General features: G+C 44.1%; 1 protein-coding gene across 5 annotated transcripts in view; it reads right to left on the bottom strand.

Moving 5' to 3' along the window:
• The window catches only part of DOCK3 (dedicator of cytokinesis 3), a 282,465-nt gene that overhangs the window by 137,234 nt on the left and 117,566 nt on the right, over positions 1-27,665 (bottom strand). For all 5 annotated transcript variants that reach the window (XM_066613546.1, XM_066613549.1, XM_066613547.1 and 2 more), the window contains exons 15-20: positions 26,651-26,775; positions 20,090-20,252; positions 16,032-16,138; positions 14,071-14,242; positions 9,964-10,061; positions 5,886-5,969 (exon numbers count right to left, since the gene is read on the bottom strand). In XM_066613546.1, the coding sequence (XP_066469643.1) occupies positions 5,886-5,969; positions 9,964-10,061; positions 14,071-14,242; positions 16,032-16,138; positions 20,090-20,252; positions 26,651-26,775 (749 nt within the window). The remainder of the gene's footprint in view (positions 1-5,885; positions 5,970-9,963; positions 10,062-14,070; positions 14,243-16,031; positions 16,139-20,089; positions 20,253-26,650; positions 26,776-27,665) is intronic.

Genomic DNA, 27,665 nt, shown 5'->3' with positions numbered 1-27,665 from the left:
CATAATTTTGTATGTCTCAAAATTTGTATGATCCCTTTCTTAAGGGCATGTTATCCTATCCTTTTCCACTTTTTGAATTTAAACTATTTTTACAGAAAGTTAAAACCATGGGTATTGCTTTGGACTCCTTCAACTGTTTCAGGTGTTTAAGCTCCTTAAAGAAAGACTCCCCTTCATGTGTCACCTCAACGTGGTGAAGGGGTGGCAACGTGGACAGGGACTTATCCCTTGAAGCAGCTAATGACACAAACAGGCACGCAGTTCAGTATCACACTAGCTTGCTAGTGTGTGAACGAGCGGCTTCTGGATAGCCCCAGCAAGGCACTCTGGGACATCCAGGCCACCCTAATCTGCCCGAACACTCACAAATAAGAAGATAATGCAGCTGACCCCTACCCAGCCTACACATCTGTACATACAACTGGTGAACACTGGTTTCAGACGCTGACCTCAGGACGCTTCTCCCCCAGGCTAGAAGAATAAAATACGATGCTTGCCCACAAAAAACGAAGGCGAAAACCGTGTATACTCGCAAGACGGACTATGGAGAGTTGCTGATCATGGGTGAAAAGGTCAGCACGAAAAACATCAGAGGAGTTGGTTTCCTTGTGCATCCAGAAAACAAGCAATCATCCATTCCCACGAAGTCCTCAACCCATACCTCACTGTACTATGACTACGGACCCAGCAGAAGACGCTGGTATCCATCATCAACTGTTATGCTCCCACCTCTGCCACTGAAGAAGAGGAGGAAGACACCTTCTACTCTGAACTCGAGGCCATCATCAAGAAGGAGAAGTTCTATTACAAGTACATATGCAGAGACTTCAATGCCATCATAGCCAATGGAACAGACAGCAACTGGAGACTGGGCCAACATGGAAATAGAACAAAGAATGACAACGGCTTCTGTTTGTTAAACCTGATGTCCTCATGCAACCTGTTCCATGGCAACTCCCTTTATGAAAAGCCAGAACATTGAAGATGGAATTGGGAAGGCCCTACTGGATCTACCCATTTGGAGCTAGACCACATCCTGACCAACCGTACATGGAGTCTCCAGGATACTACCATTCTGCCTTCCTTTGACTGTGGATCCAATCACCGGCTCCTTCTTGCCAAGATCCACCTCACTGCCCGCTTTCTTCAAATGTGTCACTCACCGTCAAGCTCCAATCCGCCGCCCTCAATACAACGAGGCAGTTTTGGAACTGGCAATCAACAACTATCCATGGAAGATGATCAAGGACCCCACAAGAGACTACGAAGAGCTGGCCAAGGGACTCACCCACTGTGCAGAGAAAGTCATGAAGAACTTAGAAGAAGGACAGCTGAATGCAAAAGCCAAGGAACTTCTGAACCATCAAGGAGAAACCAGAAGAGATCCAGCAGCCACACACTTGCAGAAGACCATCATCAATAAGGCCTGCCACGTTGCCGTTAAAGAATCCATTGATGAGTACTGGAAGAAGAAACTCCTCTCAACTGCTGCTCAGCGAAGTAGTCTGAAATGCTGTCGAAGAAACCTTACCAACCAGTGACTCATTACCACCCGCCTGAAGGACAGCACTGGAAGGCCGAGAACTGCAGGAGCGGACACAGAACCATTGCGGTGAGCTTCTATACAGAGCTATACCGATCCACTATGCCTATTCCAAGGTATCCCTCTCCAACAGACAAGAAGCCACTGCCCAACCTCATCTGTTAAGTCAAGAAAGTCACTTAGTTGTTGAAGAAGAGAACAGCACTGGAACCCAACAGAATCTCTGTGGACCTTCTCAGAGCAGGAGGTGAAAGCATCTACAAACTGCTGGCCTTCCACTTTAACTCCTACCTTGAGACTGGGAATATCCCCGACCAATGGAAAAACTCAAAAACTGTCCTGATCCACAAGAAGGGTGACAAAGAAGACATCGGCAACTACCAGCCAATCACTTTGCTATCAATCCCCTACAAAGTCTTTACCAAGATCATCCTGAACCGACTGGAGTCAACATTGGACACATACCAGCCAGTGAAACAAGCCAGCTTCTGAAAGGGTTTCTGCTGCATGGATCATATCCATACCATTACCCAGCTGATCGAGCGATGCCTAGAGTACACGATGCTGTTTATACTGATGTTCGTGAACTACAAAAAGGCCTTCAACTCAGTAGAAGTCAGCACTGTCCTCAACTCTTTCCTGCACATTGGAGCGGACCCGTTGTACATTAACATCCTAGAACAATGCAACACTGGGACATCAACAACCATACAATTATTTGACTGCAAGCTGCGCAAACCCATTGAAAAAGGAGTCCAACAGGGCGACACCATCTTCCCAATGCTCTTCACCTCAGTCCTTCAGTATGCCATGAGCCAACATGATTGGGACCATAAGAGTCTGCTGATCAATGGAAAGAAGCTCTCAAACCTCCGTTTCACAGACGGCATCGTGCTTATCAGCAACAATAAAACAGAGATGAACAAGATGCTGAACGAGCTAAATAAAGTAGGCAAAGCTATTGGCTTGGAGATGAATATGAAGAAAACCCAGACGGTGACAAACCAATGGTGCAACAACGGCAACATGCAACTCTGTGGTACCACCCTGGATAAAGTAGACAGCTACATCTACTTGGGACGTGAAGTGAACATGGCCAACGACCTAACAATTGAGATTGGGAGACGAAGGAAAGGTGCATGGACTGCCACGGGATCAATCCGAGAAGTCACCAGTCAGATCCAGGATTCACAGCTGAGAGCCCACCTGTTTGACTCCGTAGTACTTCCGGCTTTTTTGCTATGTCATTGAAACATGGGTCGATAACAAGACCATAGTTACAGACATGCAAAGTGCCCACTGGGCACTTGAAAGATGTCTCCTCAGGACAAACCAGCAAAAGCAATGGCAACATGGTCTCAGAAGACAAGATCTCTGGCAAGAATCCAAGATCTGCGACCCACTCGAGTACATGGCTTCCGCAAAGTACAGATAGGCAGGACATCTCATCCACTGAACAGATGACCGATGGAGCACCAGAATCATGCACTGGATCCCTTACATCAAAAGAACCCCCAGCTGACCAGCTACTCACTGGTCAGATACCTTTTCCAGGTCATTTAAACCACAGGGATTGCCACACTGGACAACAGTCTCACTAGACCAAAAAACATGGAGTGAGTGTGAGCCACATTGGAAAGATTGCCAATGAAGATGGACCATCAGCAACAAATATTACATGATGCAGCATGAAATCCCCTTTATATATTGGTTTACTGTTCCCCTTTATATATTAGTTTACTACCAACTGTGCTGGGAATGGCTAGTTATCTTTCTTTCCTGAAGAATTCACAGGACTGACATGCCTTCACTCTAGTGAGGTGCAACATGCTCCCCTCGAATATTTTAACTGGAAGATTAAGTGCAGTCCCATATGAAGCATGGCTTTGCCCGTGTAACAGCAAGTCAGTAGAATGCCTGACCCACATACTATTGCACTGCGATTTATATAATGATATTTGTTTACTCCACCTAGACCCCAATTCTCTCAAGATTTCCAGGATGTTCTAATAAGTTTGTCCTACAACATTTGCTGAATGGAACTGACGAATCGTATATTACCCAATTAGCAATTTTTATAAAACTGGTAATACAACACTGCAGAGCTCTCCCTCCATTTAATCAGTCAGTATAAACTAATGTAGGTCTGGTGATGTTAGAATTATTAATATAAATAATACTAGTTCATGACGATGCCTCTGTCAAGAGTAAAAATTCTGTCCTTTTGACCTTCTGACCTCCAATCAATGTTAAAATGGACATAATGCTTATGTAAGCTTTTTGTATTGTTTAGTACTATCGTTTTTTGTTTGTATGTCTCATATACCAATACATGAAACGATATAAAATGATTTTTATAACCTTTTTCATTCCAACTTAGAAAAATGACTTCCATGTATACCAGACATAGGAAACAAACAGCCCAATCCTACCTAAACTTGCTTGCACTAACACAGTGGTACAGGGCAAGTGGAAAGTTATCCTTGAGGTAAGGGGATATTTGTTTCCTTGCCCTGGGGTAAGCCCCAGCCTGTGCAATGGTTGAACTTGGACCTATGCTAGCTATGTCTGAGTTGATCCATGTAGCTGGATTGAGTCAGGGAAGGGGGACAGGATATAGTATGTGCTAGCGCTGCCAATCCTACCCTCTCCTAAGCCCTGTTGCCGAACTCACCTTACCCTGTATACCCCTTCCCCTATGCCAGTGGTTCTCACACATTTTGCATTGGGACCCACTATTTAGAATGAGAATCTGTCAGGATTCGCTGGAAGCGATGTCATGACCAGAAGTGACATCATCAAGCAGAAAATCCTAGGCTGCAATCCTACCCACACTTATTCAGGAGTAAGTCCCATTGACTATCATTGTTAAAAGAATATACATAGTAGCTTGCTAAAAGTACAGGTTTGTAACATTTCCCCAAATGCAGTCACATTCCATGGTAGCATCAACTCAAATATATTAAAAATAAAATATTGAGATGAATGGGGACCCACCTGAAATTGGCTTGCGACCCACCTACGGGGTCCCGACCCACAGTGTGAGAAACACTGTGGCCTATGCTGTTCAGCGCATAGATTACCTGCTCCAGTGGGCACTGCTCCTCACACTGGTATCGTTGGGAAGGCTCTCGTCTTCCCTGTATTCCTCCTAACTGGTGCACTGTCACAACATGTTTTATGGCAAGTTTGCGACAGCAAGCGCTGGCAGAGCACACACTCGGCCAGCACTACTGTTGGATACGATTGTGCTAAAAGTTTAGGAATAGTGAACACATATAATGAAAAATCTGCACAACTGCAGATACATAAACACTGCAGATCTCCCAATTTAAGCAGGGTGATCATGGTTTGTTTAGCCCGACTTGCAACATGAGAGTCTCCTCTCCTGGGAGGGGACTGGAGGACTGGAGCTGGGTGGGATCAGAGGGCTCTTAGGGCAACAGCACCCAGCCATCTTCCTCCTTTGCATGTTGGTGTGCCCACCCTTACAGCAGTCTGAGTTTTACTGGTCGCTGTTTGGGGCCAGGTAGGAATTTTTTGCTGCCTGCCAGGATTGGCCAATGGCGGGTAGCTTTTTCGCCTACCCCAGACTGTCAAGGGTCTGGGGGGTTTTCCTTCCTCTTCCTTTTTTCATTGGTCACTTTCAGAGGGCAGGTGGTGCGGGTTGGAAGGCATGATATGGACGTTGGTGTGCACCTTCAGGCAGCATAGGCAGGGCAGAACCCAATTGCAGTCCTCAGGGGCCCAGCGGCACGAGGACATAGGTGGGGCCCTGGCCAGGACTGCGGGGTCCGCCTCAGAGGCTCAGCGGCTCGAGGCAGCACGGCTGACAGTCTGGCTGCCTTCTCCTTACGGGATAGACCTGGATGAGCTGAGCCGCCTAAGAAAGGGGCATGGCTTGGAGTAGGGTGCTTGGCCAGCCAGGGGACAGATGTGATTCTGGTGCCACCCAGTGGTCTAGTCTCTGCACCTCAGGGACTTCGCTGCCACTGCAACTGCAGGTCTCAGCCTCCCCTTCTGTATTATAACTGCTAATAAAGTGGCCCTTTCTCCCATGTCTGTGTCTCGAGTGTTCATTGGACAGTGCGCAAACAAATACATGGGTGATGAGAGATCTGAGCAAAGAAATATATACTCTGCAAAATTTCACCAAACAATGGAGAAAAAGAGGGAAACAATTACTTTTTGCAAGTCACTTCGGGAGGTGCTGCCCCTCTCCTTGCCACATTCAGTGTGACCCTCTTGTAAATGAATTACAAATTACAGTTCTCATACAGACCATGGGAAATGATGAAAAAAGGCAAGTAGAGTTTAACCATTAGAAGGCGTCTATGCTTACCAGAGACTGAAAAACCAGCAGTCCATATTTTTCTGTGTTGTCATCCAAAATCACAAACAATGTATCCAGAATATCCTGCAGGAACTAGAAAGGCACAAAGATTCATTTGACATGTCTTTATAAACAATTCTGTCAAAACAGGCCTTTTAATTATTTACTCGTATTATGAATAAGGGAAATATGTTCAAGACAATCCTCAGAATTCAAAATGAAAATTAACGGCCCAATCCTATGGAAGACTAGTGTTGGTGGAACAGTCAAAAAGCAGCCACAAAGCACTTTGTGGCAGCACAAGCAGCCAGAGGAAATGTCAGAGACTTTCTCCCCCTGCACTGGTGGCCCACCAGAGTAGGTAAGCCCAGCATAGAGGGTGGAATGGGGCAGAAGTGGAACTAGGAGGAAAATGGGTGGATCAGGCCCGGGGGGGGGCGGTGTTCAGTGGCAGCAGCACATATCAATTTCAAACCCCCTTCCCGGGCCTGATCTGCCCGCACAGAGCAACATGGCAGTTGAGATTGCACAAGTCAGAGTTGACACATAGTGGCTGCTGGATCTTACTCTGGGGTTGGGGACAACAGGATACAGATATCTTGTTTTCTGTATGCTCCCAGAATATCCAGAGATACAGGAAGATGGACTAGATGAGTCTTTGGCCTGATTCAGCAGGGCTCTTCCTATGTTCTTCTCCTTCTCTAGATGCCTTCCACTGAGGCCTAAAGACTTTCCTCTTTCAAAAACCCTTCTGAATCCAGCAGAATATTTTTAGGGGTATGACTGCTGGTTCTACTTGTGTTTTTATTAATTATTTACTGATGGTTTAATAGCTGCTGCTTGCCATTGCTGCTTTTTAAATATTGTATTATACAGGTCAGACCTTGTCACCAGCAGCTTTTTCACCCACCTTACTCAGCCTATACCCTTTGGATGTAAGCTGGATCCCCCCCAGATGCTGAGGCACAATTGTTTATGCAGTTTAATATTTATTATTATATATTTTATAGTTATTTGTATTTCAATGTTTTTGTAAGTCATCTTGGGAGTTTGGTGGGAAAGGCTGGATACAAGTAGAATGAATGAATAAATAAATAAATAGAAAGTGTATAGAATAGAAACCTTTTAGAAGCTGTTTGCTCTTTATACACTTTATCTGATTGCTGTTTTTTAAGATGTTTGTTGTAAATATGTTTTTATCTTGTTTTTAAATCATGCTTTTAATTGTGTTTTTAATCATTGTTGTAAGCCGCCTTGGGTCCCTTTGGGGAGAAAGGCGGAGTATAAATAAAGTAAACAAACAAACAATTTTGTTAAATGATTTTTGATGCAGTGCTCTGGCTGAAACAAAATGCTATGGAGTATGTTTACCTGCTAAAAACTGCAGCCCTCTCATCATTCTGTCTTCCCAGTTAACATCCCATGGTACCAAATGTAAGATTTTAGGCCACCGTGAACCAAGCTTCCCAACCTCTCCACATCGCTCTCCACACATTTTGCATTACTAGATAGAACTGTGCAAGAAGAAGCAGAAGATTCAGGGGCTGATGTTTCCAAATCTAATTCCCATTGACTGATAATTCTTTTTAGTTTTGGGCATAAGGCAATCACATGTGTATTTTATTTGACTGTATTTAACAGTCAAATAGGAGGAAGTAACTTTCTTGGCTTATTTTCTTGAACAATGTAAATTACTAACACAGCAACTACAAAACTGTGGGCCATGAGCTGAGTGTGGTGAGTCGTGATGCAATGATCAGTGTTGCACTGCAAATCGTTCCTGGGAGCCTCTGGAGACAGCTTCTGGGTTGTGCTGGGTCTGCAACCCACTACAATGGCCTCAGCAAACCTCAGAATGAACATAAGAGCCCTGCTGGATCAGGCCCAGGGCCCATCTAGTCCAGATTCCTGTATCTCACAGTGGCCCACCAAATGCCTCAGGGAGCACACAATACAACAAGATACTTGCATTTTGCTGCCACCTCTAGCATTCTTTTTATTTTTATATACTTTTTAGTTTTATTAAAAGCAAACACACACAAAATTAAAGACATTACAAGTTATGTGACAAGTGCGGAGATCTCGAACTTTGTTTCTTTGTTCTACTACAAAATCATACAAAAAATTAATTATCAAATCTTACACAATCTACACCTATCAGAGAGTACATTTTCCACACAAAAAGAAAAATTAAAAAACATAAAAATTAACTCCTATCTACTAAACAAAACCATAGATCACTTGGCCCAGTTTCCCCTCAACATGCAGAAAGTCCATGAATGGTTTACAATTGTCCATAAAAGATTTTACTGACTTGTCTTTAAGAAGAATTATAAGTTTGTCCATTTCTGACAAATCCAATACCTTTAACCACCACTCTTCCAATACAGGTATCTCTGGAACTTTCCAGTATTTGGCATACAATATTCTTGCAGCAGTTGCCATATATAAAAACATAGTTTCATAGTCTTTCTGAATCAAATCATCCAATATTCCCTACAAAAAAGCTTCTGGTTTCATTTGTAAATTTACCTTTAATATCAACTGCATTTGCTGGTGTATCAAAGTCCAATAATTTTTCTTTTTTGTACAGGTCCACCACATGTGATAGAATGTTCTTTCTTGTCTTTTACACTTCCAACATCTGTTTGGTACATTTTCATACAGTTTTGCCAATCTACCTGGAGTCAAATAGCCACCTCTAGCATTCTGTTTACACTCACACTCCCCAGCAAAGACATCAGATTGCAATTGGGTTTAACTTGTGCTACTTTATTAAACACCATGACCAATTTTTAACGCTTGAAGCCTACTGAATATACCTTCCCTCCCATGCCAGTCTGGGGTAGGCGAAAAAACTGCCATCCATGGCCAATTCGGATGACAGAAAAAAGTTCCTACCCAGCCCTCATAATGAGCGACCAGCTAATTTCAGACTGTACATACTCATCATGGCTTGTAACCTGTGATGGAGTTTTCCTCTAGAAATCTGTCCAATCCCCTTTTAAAGACATCTAGGCTGGATGCCATCACCACATCCTGTGGCAAGGAGTTCCACAAAGCTGGGTAAACACTCCCAACACTCAATTTTAGTGGATGTCCCCTGGTTCTGGTGCTGTGTGAGAGGGAAAAGAGCATTCCTCTATCCATACTATTGATCCCCTGCATAATTTTGTATGTCTCAATCATATCCCCCCTCAGGTGCCTCTTTTCTAGACTGAAGAGCCTCAAGCGCTGCAGCCTTTCCTCATAAGGGAGATGCCCCAGCCCAGTAATCATTTTGGCAGCTCTCTTCTGCACCTTTCCTAGTTCCACGATATCTTTGTTAAGACGTGTGGACCAGAACTGAACAGGTGCAGCTGTACCATCGATTTGTACAATGGCATTATAATATTAGCTGTTTTATTCTCAATCCCCTTTTTAATGATCCCTAGCATGGAATTGGCCTTCTTCACTGACACCACACATTGGGTTGACACTTTCATCGAGCTGTCCACTAGCTGTCTCCTTAGCTGTCGTAGACAGCTCAGACCCCATAAGCCTATATGTGAAGTTTGGATTTTTTGCCTTGAGGAAGTAACTGGAAGCAACTTCCAGTTGGCACCCACAACTTCTGGTTGCTTTCATGAGCATTCTGGGGCCCACAGAGGCTAATGGGACAGTCATGGACCTGTCGCAACCAGGAAGCGGCCGCCTGAGGCTTCCAGGAAAGCTTCGAGGTGTGACATTATTATTATTAACAGTAGTTATATACCACTTTTCAACAAAAGTTCACAAAGCAGTTTACAGAGAAAAATCAAATAACGGCTCCCTGTCCCAAAAGGGCTCATAATCTAAAAGATGCAAAACACCAGCAGACAGTCACTACAAAAGACACTGCTGGGGTGAGGAGGGCCAGTTACTCTCCCCCTGCTAAATAAAAGAGGAGCACCCACTTGAAAAAATGCCTCTCACCCAATTAGCAAGGGTGAACATCACATTGCGACCCATTGTGGAGAATGAGGTGGGTTACAGTACTAAAAATTTTGGGAACCACTGTATTAACAAATTGACATTTGTGACAAATGACTTAGAGTCGACTCAGTACCTTAACAATTTCTTCACCACTGACGTGCCTCAGTCTTCCTAGGATATCCATTACACGGTCTGGATAAGCCTTCCATTTTAAGAGAGCAAGCAGGTCCACTGTAAATTATCGAAAGAATAATGAATGGCATTGTATGTACAATATGTGAGCAGAGCTGTAAAAAAAGCAAACTCATTCAGAGAGTAGCTAATTGAAGCATTTATATGCTGCAAAATGAAAAAAGAGAAGCAATTGCTCATGGCTGCTTAGGCAGGAAGCTATAACACACATCAGGACAGAAAGAGAAACTAATGAGGAGTCTAGTCAAAACAGAAGAGAGCAATCAACATGCATTTAAAACAAGGCACTGAATAGGTGACTGTCCCCTCCCATACTGGTGGGGATGAACACATACATATTGGAAAAGGAAGAAAAAAATTAAGCCTAGCCTCTTTATGAACAGCACAATCAAACAGATAATAATGAATATGTGGAGTGTTTTTATAACAGCCATGAAGGGTATTTGCTGAAATTACTGGTAAGAAAGAAGCCTGACTTTTTGGCAAAACACTGAGATAAAGAAGAAGTGCCTTAACAAAAGATCAGAGTATGCAGGAAATAAAAGATGTGCTATTCTGCATTGAACATTCATAACTTTGCATGGTGAGGAGTGGCATGTAGATATTAAAGAAGCCTAGGCATCCATGTGTAAAGCTAGCCTCACAGCACAATCATATACATGACTACTCAGAAGTAACTGCCACTGAGTTCTATGAGATGGGCAGCCCAATCCTAACCTGCCCTGGAGCAGGCAGGCCGCCTGGCCTGTGCTGCATTCAAAGCAGGGTTGGGACTGGCTGCAGCGCAACTAAGGGAATTACTTCCCCTTATCCTGAGAAATGGGGCAGCGAATGGAGCTACTCGGATCTGTGCCACATAAAGAGGTTAAGCAGATTCAAGTAGCCCAATGGTAGGCCATGCAGCCTGGGGGGGGGGTCAGGATATGGCCTAAGTCCGGGGTCCTGGTCCCACACCTCTCCCAGGCCCAGTCCTCCCACCAGCTCACCCAATGCCCCTCCCGCTACTCTGGAACACCCCTGAAATGCACTCCCCCGACCCCTGTGCTGGTGGCCTGCTGCTGGTGCAAACTTACATTAAGCCAGCACCATGGAGGCTGGATTCAGCCTCCAGAGGTCAGCACACCTCTGTATGCTGGCCTGCCAACTCCCACAGTGGCACAAAAGTGCCTAAGGGCACAATCCTAACCCCTTATGTCAGTGCTTTCCAGCACTGACATAGTGGTGATATGGGATATGTGCTACATCCTGCAGTTGGGTGTCACTCATGGAGGCCTCCTCAAAGTAAGGGAGTGTTTATTCCCTTACCTCAGAGCTGCATTGCCCTTATGTTAGTGCTGGAAAGCACTGACATAAGGGGTTAGGATTGCGCCCTAAGTGGCCCTTTGGATAGGGCCCTTACTCAATGAGGCTAAGCCCGCTGAATTGTAACCCGCTTCCCAGACCCAATCTGCCTTTTCTGGTCAAATGTGGACTTGCACCAACAGCATTGCTGACGCAGGTCCAAGCTCACCAAGAGTTTACCCTGGGGGAAGGAAACAAGTGTTGCTTTCCTTCACAGAATTCTCATCATGCCAAATACATGCAGGATACAGAAGATGCCATGTTGGTACCACTGCATCGCCAAGTATAACCGGAGTTAGGTAGGATTGGGCTGCCCACTTTACATAGCAGAGAAAGATCCTGCTGAGTATAATACTCTTCAAATCAATTTCTAAACTGTGTAGTGGCAATTATGGGTTCTAATTTAAATAAACGTGCTAAGAAAAATCTAAAGCAGTGTTTCTCAAACTGTGGGTCGGGACCCACTAGGTGGGTCGCGAGCCAATTTCAGGTGGGTTCCCATTCATTTCAATATTTTATTTTTAATAGATTTGATGCTACCATAGCATGTGACTGCATTTGGGGAAATGTTACAGACCTGTACTTTTAACAGACTACTACGCATATGCTTTTAACAACGATAGTAAATAGGACTTACTCCTGGGTAAGTGTAAGTAGGATTGTAGCCTAGGATTGTTAAAAATTTCCCTGCTCGATGATGTCATTTCCGGTCATGACATCACTTCGGGTGGGTCCCGACAAGTTTCTTTTTCTAAAAAGTGGGTCCCGATGCTAAATGTGTGAGAACCACTGATCTAAAGGAATTTTACAAAATAGTTACCTTCAGCACCCAGAAGACTGCTCCTACAGACAACGTTTCAGGAATTTGAATGCAATACAATTTAAATTATTGAATTAAAATTAAAGGTATTCTGAATCGGCAACAAACTGGTTTCAGCTTATAGAAAAACAATAGCTGCACATAGGAGTTTTCTAACAATCACCAGCATTGGATTCTGCAGTTTATAATTTAGAATAAGCACTATATACCCAGACTTTTCTACCATATAGCAGCTGTGACCATATTTTTATAGAATGCCTTAAGAATAGGAGCACCTTGTATCCCTCCTTGAGTCCACCAGCATTGAATAATATATAATAAATTAAAATAAGTAGTTAGGATCTTTCAGAATGGGTGAAGACACACAATATCCTCAAATACGTAATGTTTAAATAACAAATTCCAATGAAAAAGTCTTTTTTAAAATAAAGTCTATGCAGGCAGGCCTTCCGATAGGCTTGGGCCTTCAACCAGTGACTGACCTGGCTGATCACATCTTTTATTTCCTACACACTCTGAGTCCAGATTCAATTTACTACATAAAAATAAAATCTTTCACTGTAACAGTGATCATGGAAAAATGCTTTTTTACCTCCAGCAGTTGAAAGCTCAAGATAATGTTTTATGAACATTTATGTGACAGATTGCTCCTGACTCTCTCAACAATTTGAGGCATTTGTTTCATTATAGATTTGTATTTTATCATGCTACATATATTAGGACCCAATCTATCCAACATTCCAGTACCAATGCAGTGGTGCCAATGGGCGTGCACTGTATCCTGTAGTGGGGAGGCAATCACAAGGGAAGATAAGATATCCCTCAAGATAAGGGAACAAAGTCCCCATACCTTGGGGCTGCATTCCAGCAGCTGCGTTGGTGCTGGAAAAGTTGGATAGGATTGGGCCCTAAGTTTGTTACAACTATCTATTTAATTTATTATGACCTGTGGTCAAGACAATAAAACGATTACATGATACTGGGAATTTAGAGAAGATAATACCCGGGGGGGATGGGACGACAATTTTAGGCTGAAATTGGTTTCTACTTTGTAGTTCAGGTCTGCTTCATAAGATATCCATAGACACTAAGGGAGCAATCCTATCCTGCGCTGGAACAGGCAAGCCAGGAGGCTTGTGCTGTATCCAGAGCAGGATAGGGTTCATAAGCAGCTTAGCCAGAGGCAAGGGGAAACATTTCCCCTTACCCCTGGGTAAGGGCTGCTGGCCCAATGGGTCTCCTCAGACTTGCACCACCTTTGGAGGTGGCACAAGTCAGAGGAGAGCGGAGCGGCTGGAAGCCGCTCTGTTCTCCCCGGGAACAGGGGTTGGGATCCGGCATAACTGCTGGATCCCAGCCCCGCCTCCTGCTCCCCACCTGCCCCCGGGGCCGCCCATTGCCTGCCCTCCCCCTGCCCAGGAACGCCCCCTCCCTCCTCCTCCCTGCCGCCTCCCTTTTCTACTTGTGTCGGCCCAGTGGGGCCAACACAAGCATCTGAGGGGAAGCCGGCGTGGAGGCTTCTGTCAGCCTCCGCAGGCCGGCTCTCCTCAGAGTGCCGGCCTGGCTTCCCCTTGTGGAGGCACAAACATGCTTTACAGCATGTTTGCGACCCTCCCAGGCCAGCCCAAGGGACTTGGGTTGGCCTAACTACAGGTTAGGATTGTGCCCTAAGTTTCTGAACACATGAGCATTCTGGAAGGAGCCACTATCAGTCAGGAGCCCCCTTTGATATGAATCTGTATCCAATTTTTAAAGAGTACCACAGATGGTGTTTTGGATAAGCAGAACACACACACACACACACACACACACACACACACACACAAAATATAAAGCATCCCTCAGCCTTTTTTTATTTCATGAATTTTGAAGTGAAAATTACTGTACCATTCTGGGTGAGTTTGGTAGAGGAGAGCTGTGTAGAGACTGAAAAAGACTCTTTGGTGCTACGCTGGAAAATCAGGCTTGAAGGGATGTTAGGACAACCATTATAGTCCTCTTTGCAGCATGGCAGACCCAGGTACAATGCATGGTTATTGAATGTGCTATTTTCATCACACTGGAGACAAAAGAAATTAATTTTACTCCAATTTATTTGCTACATTGCTAGATGAATTGCTTTGTCAATAGCCAAAAGATATAAGGCTGAATCGATTCCTATATGAACATCCTGTATACAAAACATGCATCAGTTTATACTTCAGAAAATGAATTTTTTAAACTAAGACATCACTTTAGATCAGGAGCAGGCAACCCATGGCCACCACCCAAAGTCATCTGGCCCAGCCTGCAGTGGAGAGACTGGTGGCACTTTACCCTGGAAAGTGGGGGGTGGCAAACAGCACCAGAAATCTGTGGGGCTGAGCACAGCTGGTGTGTGGCAAATTGGGTGGGAGGATTTGCCACCTGTACCTGTGATGGAGGAACATGCTAGGCTACAAGTCAGTAGCTGTGGATAATTATGCTGGTGGGAGGCAGCAGCAGTCTCATGATCTTTTTCAGCATGGCGCTGCTATGGCGTTCATGCTGAAAAGACTGGAGAGCTGGGTTGCCGTGTGCTGCTCAGCCTTAACCTGCTCACCATCACTGTGAAGTTGAGCTCTGTGCAGAGCTCAGCAACACAGAAGTTCAAATTATGATGTAATGAGATCATCGCTGAATGGAAGTGGCATCACAATGCAGTAGCCTGTCATCCACTCACAGACATGGCTTCCGGCCCATATGCCAAAGAAGGTTGCTAACCCCTGATTTATATTGTCATGCTATCATTAAAAAGATACATGTGTTTTCCATTTTAATTAACTTCCTTATAAACAACAAGGATATACCTGGTAAGAATAAAACATCTCTACTGGAGTGTTTATAGGACATAGAATAAGGAACCCAGAGCATGACAGTTTCAATTAGCTGTTTCCTTCTCAAGTATTATGAACATCACCCCAGCTATCTATAAGTAAATCAAAATAAAGGTACGCACTGTATACTGACATTCTGGCAAACAACCAACTGCATATCCAGTGATGGTCCCAATGAACTCATTCGGCTAGCTTCCTTGCCAGCTCAACCATTTGCACACTTTCCATTAGCACTTTCTTCCTTTGGAGACTGGGCGGCTTACCCAGAAGAAGGGAAAATATTTTCTCTTACCTCTCCCTAGCTTCCAAGTCTGCTCCCTCCCCCAGAATGCAGCCCAAGCCTTTCTGGTGCAGCTGCTTTGGTGGTGGGGAAGCACTGGAGTCTTAAAAACTGTTTTTGACCATTTTTTCTTTTTCCTTTCATTTAAATTTGTAAACTTGCCAACTATTGAGCCGAATACAAATCTAAATACATGAATTAAAATACTGATCACAGGCACCTGTGATGGTCTATCTGTCTGAAACATCTCACAATTTGTAATGGAGTGAAATAATGTGACACAAGTTCCATTCAAACACTTAGGATGCAATCCTAACCCGTTATGTCAGTGCTTTTCAGGACTGACATAAGGGCAATGCAGCTCTGAGGTAAGGGAACAAACATTGCCTTACTTTGAGGAGGCCTCTGTGAGTGACACACAACTGCAGGATGCAGCACATGTCCCATCAGCACTGCTATGCCGGTGCTGGAAAGCACTGACATAAGGGGTTAGGATTGCACCCTTAGTTAGGTAAGTAGGTTTTCATTTTGTGCTATTACACATTTACTTACACATAGGGCACAATCCTAACCAGGTCTACTCAAAAGTCCTATTTTGTTCAATAGGGCTTACTCTCAGGAAAGTGTGGTTAGGATTGCAGCCAAGTCATACAGAATTATGCTATGAACTGACAGTAGGACTATAATATATAGGGAGCAATTAACGGCTGTACCTTATACACGTAAAGCTCATGAATATCATCAGATAGTGTGGTGCCATCATCCCTCATTAATGGTGTAAACGCAAAGCCAAAAAGTTTCTTTTCCCCCTTATCTTTTGCTGCAAAAAAGATAAAATATAAAATTGTTTGTATAAATTGCTAAGTAACTGATGCTTTATTGACATTTTAATACTCCTTTCTTCTAACAAATACAGAAAACACTTCTCATGATACCTACTTTGAAATGTGAATTCAGACTGTGCTTTCCACAATCATAAAAAAAATTATAGGTAACAGATTAGATACCAGAAGTTCCTGAACTTGCCCTGTTCATGGTGCCCCAACAGTTCCCAGTAATTTTTTTTCAAGGTGTTCCTTCTGTTCTATGGCTCTATGCCCTTTTAAAATTTTAATTATGCTGCAATGCCCCTGTGAATTTGCCTCAGCACCCTGGGGTACCATGGCACACAGTTTGGGAACCACATAGATACTTAACAGTTTTTACTCTGCCTTTTCCCCCTGGCAATGGGGCAGCCAAGGAAGCATCACAGTTACAGATACAATAACCACCTCCCATTCCAAGACAGAACTCATACATCAACAACCTCTTCCTATTCAAAGATAGTTTGCTGATCAAAGATGTAGTTCAGCTTTTATGGTGTGTCCAGATGTTTATCCAATCAAGAGCATCACTGCTCTTTACACTATTCATATGTATGCAAGTTTGTCATATCCACCCATCAGTACCCATAAAGTAGATACCTATATCTTGCAACCTCATCTTTCCTTCCTGCCACTCAAAATTATGAACTAAACACATTCCTATTGCTGGAATGTGGCCATGAACACATTCATGATCCCAAACAAAAACAAAGACAAAGACTCTAATTGTATTACAGTCTAATACAAAAGGAAAGGGGCCAACTATGTTGGGAGCATCCGCAATGCAAGTTGCAAAGTTGATGGATATGGGCTATAACATCTGAACCCAACAGCCATAAGTCACTTAAGCAAAAAGGAAAACAAACAAATAAACAAACAACCAAGTTGGTGCCTCCAGCGAAAGAAATCCCCAGTTGCTTTTCTCTGGATGACTGGCACCCTCAACAGCACGATCCTCATGTTCCCCAGTGCCTGTTTACAAACTCAGGCAATATACCAGGCAGGAACGAGCTGAAGACAATGCAAGACTCCATTTCTGAAGATTAACCTTTTAAGGCTCTCCAATCATCAGGTGGCAAACAAAATATGTCAGGCCTGGAAGGATGTATTGGCTCAAAGTGGGATTGAAAAACCAGGCAGAATAGGTTGTCTGCTTCCTTCAATGTATCTGGGATACTAAAGGATTGCTTTGTTCTCCGATCCCAAGTTTCTGGCCTTAGCATGGTCATTAATCCCTGCCCATTTTCTGATTATTCTGACCTTAAAACTGTTTGCTGATCACTCCATGGGCTTGGTCTTGCCATCTCAGTAAATATAACTGCCTACTTTTTGTATGCCTAGATTCTTTCAGTCAAATTACTACCTTTAAATTTTCACTTGTACATACATGCATACAAACTGGTATGTGTAGCATAACACTTATCTAGAGTCTCATGCTTCATCTTGCTCTGTTTGGGAATCATATGGCTAAGCACAGAATTTCTATTCATCAGAAATGTAACATATACAGTACATATTGTTTTTAATGGGATCAATAGTTACTGAAAGAAGAATGGGAAGAACAGCCTACAAGGAGATTGATAGCTATTACCACAGAGAACATAGTGCTAGTAAGCTAAAATTAGTCCCTACTGCCACACAGAAGAATATGAAAGCCTTCACTGATTCCCACATTGGCTTTTTTTGAGCACTACATTTAGCACTACTTAGCAGAGTAATCAATATGCTTATCACCAACGAAGACTATGGACCACACATTAAGAGAAACAAAGTTTCAAGCATTCAAAAACAAATGAACAAAAAACATGAATTCGGAATGCACCTCAGGAGAGTCTGGTTTACCCAGATAAACTTCTTTGAATAGCTGTCACAGAAATGGAAATACAACATAGTGAATGTATTTTTGTAGAATGCAAATGGAAGGATTTCCTTAATCAATACAAACTGCAACATCTAATTTATTAACTTTCATATAACCATCATTTAACTCAGTAACTCTAACTATTTCAAACAATGAAGTATCAGACTTCCTGCAGCAGCCACAGGAAAATATCCAGTAAATGCTGATTTCTAGGCAGTTTAGCCCTTGGCAAAGTGTTATCTACTAGTGTCTGGCCTTGGACTTGCCAGGACCCAGCACTCCAGTATTGGCTGGTCTGGTTCCATTGAGCTCACACAGCTGGGGGCATGCCCATCAGGCATGGAAAAGGGCAGCCTGCAGGCAACCAAAGATGAGAGAGGTCCCCACTGCTAGGGGAGTAGGGCCGCTTATGAGACCTGATAGTCAGCCAGGGGTGATCCTGGCCCCTGTGCCTCCCAGGGCCAGGACTACAAAATGCAGCCCTCCAGAAAAATCTGGAACCCCCTCAGCCACATTGGTCGTGTCCTCCCTAGCCCTTAGAAGGCCTCCAGATGCAACTGGTGGGGGGGGGGATAGATGGTGGTGCTACCCCTGCAGGCATGGCACCCTAGGGCATTTGTCCCCCTTGACTTGTCCGAGGTAAGCTGCTTAAGGGCGCAATCCAAACTGTGCCCTTTGCCAGCCCAAGTCCCTTGGGCCAGCCTGGGAGGGTCGCAAACATGCTGTAAAGCATGTTTGCCCCTCCTCGGGAGGAAACCAGGCCGGCGCTCCCAGAAGTGTTGACCTGCAGAGGCTGACAGAAGCCTCCGTGCTAGCTTCCCCCCAGGTCCTTGTGTCGGCTCGGATGAGGTAGGATGAGGATGAAAGGTAGACGTGGGGGGCAGGGAGGAGGGGGGAGGGAGGTGTTCCTGGGAGGGAGGGCGATGGGCGGCCACGGGAGCGGGCGGGCAGGGAGTGGGAGGCAGGGCTGGGATTCAACAGTTATGTTCCCCTGTTATCCAACTGTTAGCAGTTATCCAACCCCTGTTCCAAGGGAAAACAGAGCAGTTATCCAACCCCTGTTCCAAAGGAAAACAGAGCTGCTTCAAGCCACTCCACTCTCCTCAGACTTCCGCCACCTCAGGAGGTGGCGCAAGTCTGAGGAGACCTATAGGCGCCAGCAGCCCTTACCCAGGGGTAAGGGGAAAAGTTTTCCCTTGCCTCTGGCTAAGCTGCTGCTGGCCACAATCCTGCGCTGGATATAGCACAAGCCTCCTGGCTTGCCTGTTCCAGCGCAAGTTAGGATTGTGCTCTAAGAGCCTAGGATATAAAAAGGGTCTAGGATGAGTGGCTGGATGGTCAAAAGCAGGGAGAAGTGCTAGGTATCTTTTTTAGAAGTGCTTTTGCATCTTTTTAGATTGTGAGCCCTTTTGGGACAGGGAGCCATTAGTTATTTCTCTATAAACCGCTTTGTGAACTTTTTGTTGAAAAGCAGTATATAAATACTGTTAATAATAATAATAAAAATAATAGGTAGCTGAGGAGGGCTACCTACCCTCTAACCATTAGGTGGAAGTGCAGAAGCAGGTCAACCAGCCCAGTTGAAGGAGAACTAGGATGTAGATAATCCCCTCCCTATTGAACCTATGAGGCTAATTTCCATGGGCACTTCCCTGGTTGGACAAGACAGGTCAAGTCTGGACAGAACCTAGGCCATGAGGTCCTGGTGCTGAGAGTTAACCCACTTGGATCATAACAAATCCTACCCATAACTAGCATGGGTTAGGGATGTAGCATGGGTTAGCATGTAATATGCTTAGGCATATTACAATAAACCAACCAAAACAATTGCATTGCTGCAAATTGCTGCTGCTATAAATCAGCAAAAGCTGGCTAATACTGCACTGCCACAGACTAAAATAGTTATGAAAATGTGCTGTATTATGCATTTTCAAGTTGCTTGTTTTAATCTTACTTCTTTGCAAAGTTAGTGCAGTATCACACCATAGAAGAAAAGCAAATTATGAAAAGTAGGTCTCTTCCCAACACAGAAGTATCCTGGACTCACTAGAACAGTGCCTGAATTCAAAACGGAGATGAGAACCACGGAACCTGTCTATGGGAATGGGCAGTTTGATGACTTCTCCCCAACGAGGGCTATTACTGTGATAGAGGACAAAGGAATGATATAGACTCCTGCTTGACTCTCCTGAGCCTAAGCTGATGCAATCCTGGAAAAAAAGAAAAAGAGAAAAAATACAAAGTAAGAATAAAACAATATTGCAACATTATAGATGACAAAGATCAGGCCAAGGAACTCAAGCCAAGGATGTAGAAATCTCGGATGTTTTTCTTAGTGAAATTCATACTCATCTGCTTAATAAAATCAGAGATGGAAGCACAACATTGGAAGAGAGACTAGAAAAGAGGACTGATTTTGGACTGGAAATGAAGAACAATTAAGTAATAAGCACAAAAAGTCACACGCATGTAAATATGGAATGAGGGTGGAAATGTACTGGAGCAGCCAGGGAAAGACAAATTAAAATTTAGGAGTGGAAGCATGGTGGCACATGACAGACTGGCAGAATGAGAGGCTGCAAGGATAAAGGCACAACTCTTCTCAGAGGACCTACTATATATGCAAATACCAAAAGTCTCTGAACTCAGATGAGGGAACTGGAATGCTTGTTGACTATGGGGAACACTATATAATTGGAAGAACAGGAGCCTGGTGGAATATGGAGAACTAATTGGAAAAACCAATCCCAGGGAAAAAATTCTTACACAAGTCTTCACTTACATCCTTGCTGTGAACATGATTCAGATTTTCCCAGCCCTCGTGCCTGCTATCAGGTTTGGTGCCAGCTTTTGGGGGATCATTGGACACAGTTCCTCCTTTTTGTATGCATGTATCAGCTACCTTCCACCTGCCCAGAAACTGAGCAGAAGATGGAGGAGAATTCTTATTCTGCAGGAGTGCTGCTTCACCTTTCCATCATCCAGTAAACACCCCTGTGGCTTACCAAACAAGGGAGGGAGAACAGCAGCTGCAGTGGTCCATCCTCTTGCTTGCCAGATGGTACTTTAAAATTCCTAGATGCCCTGGCTCCAACACTCTGCCAGGGATAGGGCACCCACATATTTTAACATGGTGCCTGACAAGGAAGATGGACTGCTGCTGCTGTACTCCCCTCCCCATCACCCAGTAAGACACAGAGAAACTTGCCAGATGATAGGGAGTAGAGATGGGGTGGTCAGGCATGGGTCCCTGTCACCCTGCCACTGCAGGCAAGCCGCCCTATGCACGCTGTGGTCATCAGCTGGCTGGTGGCGCCATGCCCATTTTCAAGAGAGGATGGAGCAGTGGCATGGCCAGAAGGGGTAGAGTTGGCTAAGGCAGAAGCCAGTTTCAAATGGAGCCAGGTGACCAACACAATGGGGCGCTCCTTTACAAGCGGTGACCACAGAAAAGGCAGCATGTCTTAGAACATATTGGGAACCTTTCCCTTGCCTGGAGGGAGCACAGCAGGGACCCCAGCCTCCCAAAGGGGCAGTGGAGCAACTGGCATTTGGGGTGAAAGAGCCCAGGGGACGTACCCTGATAGTACCCCTCCAGGCCTGGCACTGACCCTTAACAACCTCCATGGGGGTGCAACAGTAACCCAGGCCCCCCCATTGACGTCCTGCCAGAGGGCCCAACCAAGACAGCAGACCTCCCTCCATCTTCCTGGACCAGCCTGTGGCAGTGGGGCAGAGCCCAGTGGGCTCAACTGAAGGGGTGAGAGGCCAAACTTCTAACAGAGTCAGAACAAGGGGGAACATACTCCTCAGCTACTCCACCCCAGGAGGAGGGTGGGTCCACTCTGGGATCTTAATGAGACCTGCCAGTACTTCAGCCACAAAGAAGACCAGCTGTTCCCATGACTAGGGGGAAAAGAAACTCTTGCTAGATCTGCCAGATGGAGCTTGGGAAGGTACAGGGGTTCCACCAATAAATGTAAAGGTGTTCGTCTGACTAAACAAAGTCTGTACTGCAACTACCAGGTTGGTATTTCTTTCCAGGGGTGCTGCAGGGAGGAGGCCACCATGTCACAAAGATCCCCTTTCAGCACTCTGCTTCCCCCTGACTCAGGGGCTTCAAAGCCCATGGACATCACAGTCCCTATTGGGGAATGGCCCCTCAGCCAATGCCTGATCAGGCTCCTACTATGATACCACCTCTGGTTGCTTTTATTGGAAGAAAAGTTAAACCTGCCAGTATTAACGTTAGGTTCAACATAACATTTATTTTAGACCTTAGTCAAGTAGTTTGATGAGTATCATTTTTAAAATTCAAATATTTGTTAATGCACAGTATTCCAATACACATTATTCATGAGGTTTCCGTTCCCAGAACTCACATGGATGGCAAAAAATGCACTAAAGCAAATCAATTTAAAAAACAATGCTATGGTGATTTAAAAACAGCCTTGCTCCTTTTGAAATGCACACAGAGGCATCAGTCTCTCCAGGCCCTTAGGCTTCACTAGGAGGCAGCAATTATGTCAGAATGCCAGATGCAAGGGAGGGCACCAGGATGAGGTCTCCTGTTATCTGGTGTGCTCCCTGGGGCGTTTGGTGGGCCGCTGTGAGATACAGGAAGCTGGACTAGATGGGCCTATGGCCTGATCCAGTGGGGCTGTTCTTATGTTCTTATGTTCTTAATCCCTCCCTTCACCAGGAGCCCTAGCAAGGGGGGAATTGAGGAGGTGATAATCACTGCCATTTAGCCTTCTTTCATGTGCTGAGGGGGAAGGGAAGAGTGAAGCCTGCAGAGAGAATGATTGATGGATTGTTAGCCAGCTGCCCTCTCTGGCATTATTAAATGACTAATTTAAAGGGCCCTTCTCATCAGCTTTGAGATAGAAAAATCTGTGCATAATTAGGTTATACCTATAATCTCTCTCTCTCTACAACAGTAAGAAAAGTAGTTTTTTAAAACTGTGATTTTAAAGGGATGCATTTTGCCCTTCTCCAGGGATCAGCACATTCCTTTGTATTAAAAATCCGTGTATAACTAGGTTGGACCTGTACTCAGTATTTTTGGCCCCTTGAAGTGCTTGATATTCAGGCTTCATTCTGTAAAAAGTGGGTGTTCTCAGAACATTGTGTCCGAATTTCTTAATTAGTAGAAAGGAAAAAAACTCCCAGGTGAATAATTATCACCTAAAAATAACAGCAATTAGCTTACTATTTTGACTTACTGTAAAGCACCAGAATGCTTTAAACGAATATTTAAAAATATTAGGAGAAAAGTTCACTGAAGAACAGAAGTTGCACCTGTGTCATGCAAGGTTCATGCATTTCATTTGTAATTGGAGATAACTAATTACAAGCCAAAAATAGGTTTTGGTGAAATAAAAATGGAGAAAAGTTTCTCCATCTACCAGAGTTGAGATGTCACATGAAGTTATCAGACAGATTCCCCAGGATCCTGCAATCTTGAAGATGAGTAAATGCAGTCTTTTAAAAATTGAATTATTATTGTTCATGGCTACACAGTGCCTGCATAAACTAGGCATTGAACACAGTAAAGCAAAAAAACTGAGAGCCAGTGTGGTGTAGTGGCTTGGGAGGTGAACTTATACCTGGAAGATCCAGGTTCAAATCCTGCCTCAGCCATGAAGCTTCCTGGGTGACCTTGGGCCAGTCACTTTCTTTCAGTATCACAGGGTTGTTGTGAGGACAAAAGGAGACAAGCAGCTGTGTACACCACCCTGAGCTCTTTGGTGGAAGGACGGTACAGAAATGTGAAAAATAAATAATAAAAAAATAAAAATAGTGGGCAAAGTTAAGGTTACATGACCACAAATAATACTAGCTATACAAGGGATGGGAGAGATGGTAAAGATGTGAGATCAGTTAGTGAGAGATAAAGAGGTGAAATCTTCACTTGGAATGCAAGTATACTAAGAGAAAGAACTAGATGGATGTCAAAGAGACGGTACGGTAAGAGTGCATAGTCAGATAATGTGATTATGTGTGTTTATAGCTTCCTTTTCATGTGGACAAAGCAGCTTACAACCAATTCACGCCTACCACAAGACTGCACAAAATTTAAAAAGTAAAGATTTCATTAAACCCAATTCATGTCATCAAACTAAGCCTCCAGTTCCATCCCAAGGTCTGCCAAACCCCAGGTGACCAAACTGAAATAGTCAAATCATGGAAAAGCAATCTTTCACCTTGGGGCATCTGCTGCAAAGCTTTAGTTTTTACAGAAGTTACCTTCACTACATGTAGAACTGTCATCCAAACCACAGCCTAATCTAAACAATACAACTGGAATGGAGGCAGTTATGGATAGAGTTGATATCAGGCTATGAAGGGATTTAAAGATTAAAATGAGCACTTTGAACTGGTCTCAGTACACAGGAACTAGCTGTAACTAACTAACTAACTGACTGTAACAGACATGACACATGGCATATTCATTAGGAACTCTATGGCCTTTTGCAAAAAGTCCAGGAAGGGGCAGAGCCTTCACTCTCCCAGCAATAGGCACCACTTGTTTATCAAAAAGCAGGGTCAGATTCTTAATTATGATCAGACTCTAACCTTGCCAAGGTGGGATAACTGAAATTCCATTAATCAGAAGCAGAAGTATCCTCTCCAAGCCAGAGTGTTCCTCACCTACATGCCTAAGGCCGAAATCCTAACCAACTTTCCAACAATGACATAAGGGCAATGCAACTCTGAGGTAAGGGAACAAACATTGCCTTTCCTTGAGGAGGCCTCCGTGATTGTCCCCCAACTGCAGGATGCAACACATTCCCCACTGGCACAGTTATGCCAGTGCTGGAAAGTTGGTTAGGATTGCGCCCTAACTTGCCTGAATTCAGCTTTATCTGCTCATCTTTTAAAGTAAGAACAACCCTACCTTCCTCTAGGAAAGCATCAACAATTTTAACTAGCAGTCTATCCTAGCTAGATAAGCACTGCCATGTTGCACAGTGGACCTGGCAAAATTACTGAACAGGGCAGGGTTGGCCCAAGATCTCCTGATGCCTAATGAAGTATGCCAAATGCTGCCCCTCCTTACCCAATGATGGGCCAGCCTCTGCTCCTCCCACTCTCCAATGACTTGGAGAGCACTCTCCTCCCCTCAACATTTCTTCTTCCTCTCTGTTCCCCTCTTCCGGTTACAATTCACTGAGTGGGAGGAAGAGCAGTGGAGGCAAAAAATTAGACAGAAAGAAGCACCACCCATCAATCTGCTGCCTGATGCAACAGCTTCAGAGACTCATGGATGTACTGGCACGGACTTAGGAATTGGACTTAGGAATTGGCATCAATGAATTTGCCCCTAAATAATTTTTGAAAAGGCATTTTAAGAACTCCTGAAATGGTGTGAACATGTGATAGAAAATGTGTCATTCCTGTAGTGTGCTACGGGAGTCAAGAACTATGTAGCAAGTGTATATGGTAACCACATTCTACAAAGCACTCATTACACAGTGCCACTGGGGATGGCAATCATATTTTCTCTGAAACAAAAAATTCTGGTTTGAGTATTGTTCACATCTATCTGTAACCCTAGAGAGCTACTGTCAGTCAGCGTAGATAATTCTGAGGTAGATGGATCAATCATCTGACTCAGTAGAAGGCAGCTTCACAAGTACATTAGAATTTATAAAATACTTTCAGAACACCTTGCATATATTATTCCCTCTGGGCTAGTATGTGTTCTCTCCCCCCCTCCTTCACTTAGGTACCTTACTTTGGGAAACAAACAGACAGCTGGTTCAGGACTCCCTCAAGACTAAGTTGCCATTCCAACAAATAATGCTAATGTAGAATGCCCTTGTGTAGAAAAATAACAGCCCAGTCCTAATCTGCACTGGTACAGACAGGCCACATGGCCAGTGTAGCCAGCACTGGATGGGAGGTTGCTGGATGTCACCATGGAGTAAAGCAATATTTTCCCCTTACTCCATGTTGACTCCCTGCTTGCCCTATGGAGCTACTTGAATCTGTGCCACTTATTTAGCTGGCACAAATCTGAGCAGTCTATGTAAGTCTTGCCCAGGATGGGGCTGGGGGTTATGATATGGCACATGCTGCCTCCACTGATTTCACCACCCTCCTGGGCCCAGTCCTCCCCCTGCCCAAAATACCCTTCCCCACCCCTGAACACCTTCCTGCCACACTCATCCACTCCCTGCACCATCCAACCTCCTCCAGCCGGCGCAGGGAATGGATCCAGCCCTGGTGAGCAAGCACAGGACTCTGCCAGCTCAGTCGACTCCTTACAGCACGTTTGCAACACTCAGGAGCTATGCCAGCTCAAGTGCTGCTTAGGATTGTACTGTAAATGGAACAAACTGTTGGTCAGCAATGGAAGGGCCATCAGTCAGAATATAGAGAATGAGAGGTTTTCCTGGGGAAGGTTTTATATTTCTTGCTTTATTGAATTATAAAAGTAAACCCTGTAATCATGAAGTCTAAAGCTCTGAACAGAATCAGCCAAAACATTCCATCTGACCATGGTCAAATATTTCCACATTTAAAAAATCTGAACCTGAAAAAGCATTTATGATAGAAATCATCTTGTCTTACATTATTCAGAACAAGATATTTGTTTTACCTTTAGGAACTCCCCATCTGCATAGAGAACATACATTGTCACTTCAATGTTCTTCTGCACACTCTTTCCACCTCGCTCAAAGTCCCCTTTCTCTAAAGTCAGGTACAAGTCATTGCGTATGTCACCTACAGAGAGAGAGAGAGAGAGAGAGAGAGAGAGAGAGATCACTTTAGAAAATTGCATACAAGAGGTGATGTCTCTGTGGACACCAGTCATGTTTTATTCAGTTTTGATGGGACTCCAATTCATTCAAGTATAAAATAAATAATTAAAATGACCATTGTAACACTAGTGCATTAAATTAGATGGTTGTTAGTAATGCTTTATGAAATTTGAACTTGGTAAACACTGTTATAACATAAAGAGGAATGGAAGGAAGTTGTATATTTTCATATTGCCTTACTAAATAAGTTAACAAATACAGGTATGCGCCACATAACATTCTGGCCAAAAATGGATTGCATATACAATGGTGGTCCCATAAGATTAAAAGGAACAATTTTGTCCCACTAGATGGGACACTAAGAATGTTCGCACAACGACAAAATCACCTAACAATGTGTTCCTGAGAATGTATTCTCACCCCTCCCCCTCCATTGTCGTTAAGTGACGCATACCTGTAAATGGTTAAAACTCTCAAGCTAACTATTCTGGAGAAGTAATATTTTAGGAGTAGCTTATGGGAGACATCCAGCCCCTGCCCTGAGTTTTTTAACCGTCTCCCCCCTTCCTCGCTATGCAGCTAGCCTGCTCAGCAATATTCCTTAGGCAACTTTACTCAGGGACAGTGTCAAGCTTCTCTCTTGGCTGGTGTCCCTCATGGCACTTATGAAACAGATTCCACTGAAACATCAGCATTAGTATTGAGAAGGTTCTTCAGCCTGGAAGGCTGGACCCCTTGGTGACATCATGGATGAGGGGATCTGGACTCCAAATAGCTTGGCAAGATTTTAAAGTATAGTTATCACTTGATAAGTTCAAAACTCTTCTTGACAACTTCTTTTACAATATACCT

Source organism: Tiliqua scincoides, chromosome 2, assembly GCF_035046505.1.
Source record: "Tiliqua scincoides isolate rTilSci1 chromosome 2, rTilSci1.hap2, whole genome shotgun sequence".
NCBI classification, from domain to species: Eukaryota; Metazoa; Chordata; class Lepidosauria; order Squamata; family Scincidae; genus Tiliqua; species Tiliqua scincoides.
The sequence above is the reverse complement of the archived record's forward strand: the minus strand, read 5'-3'. Positions and strand labels throughout refer to the sequence as shown.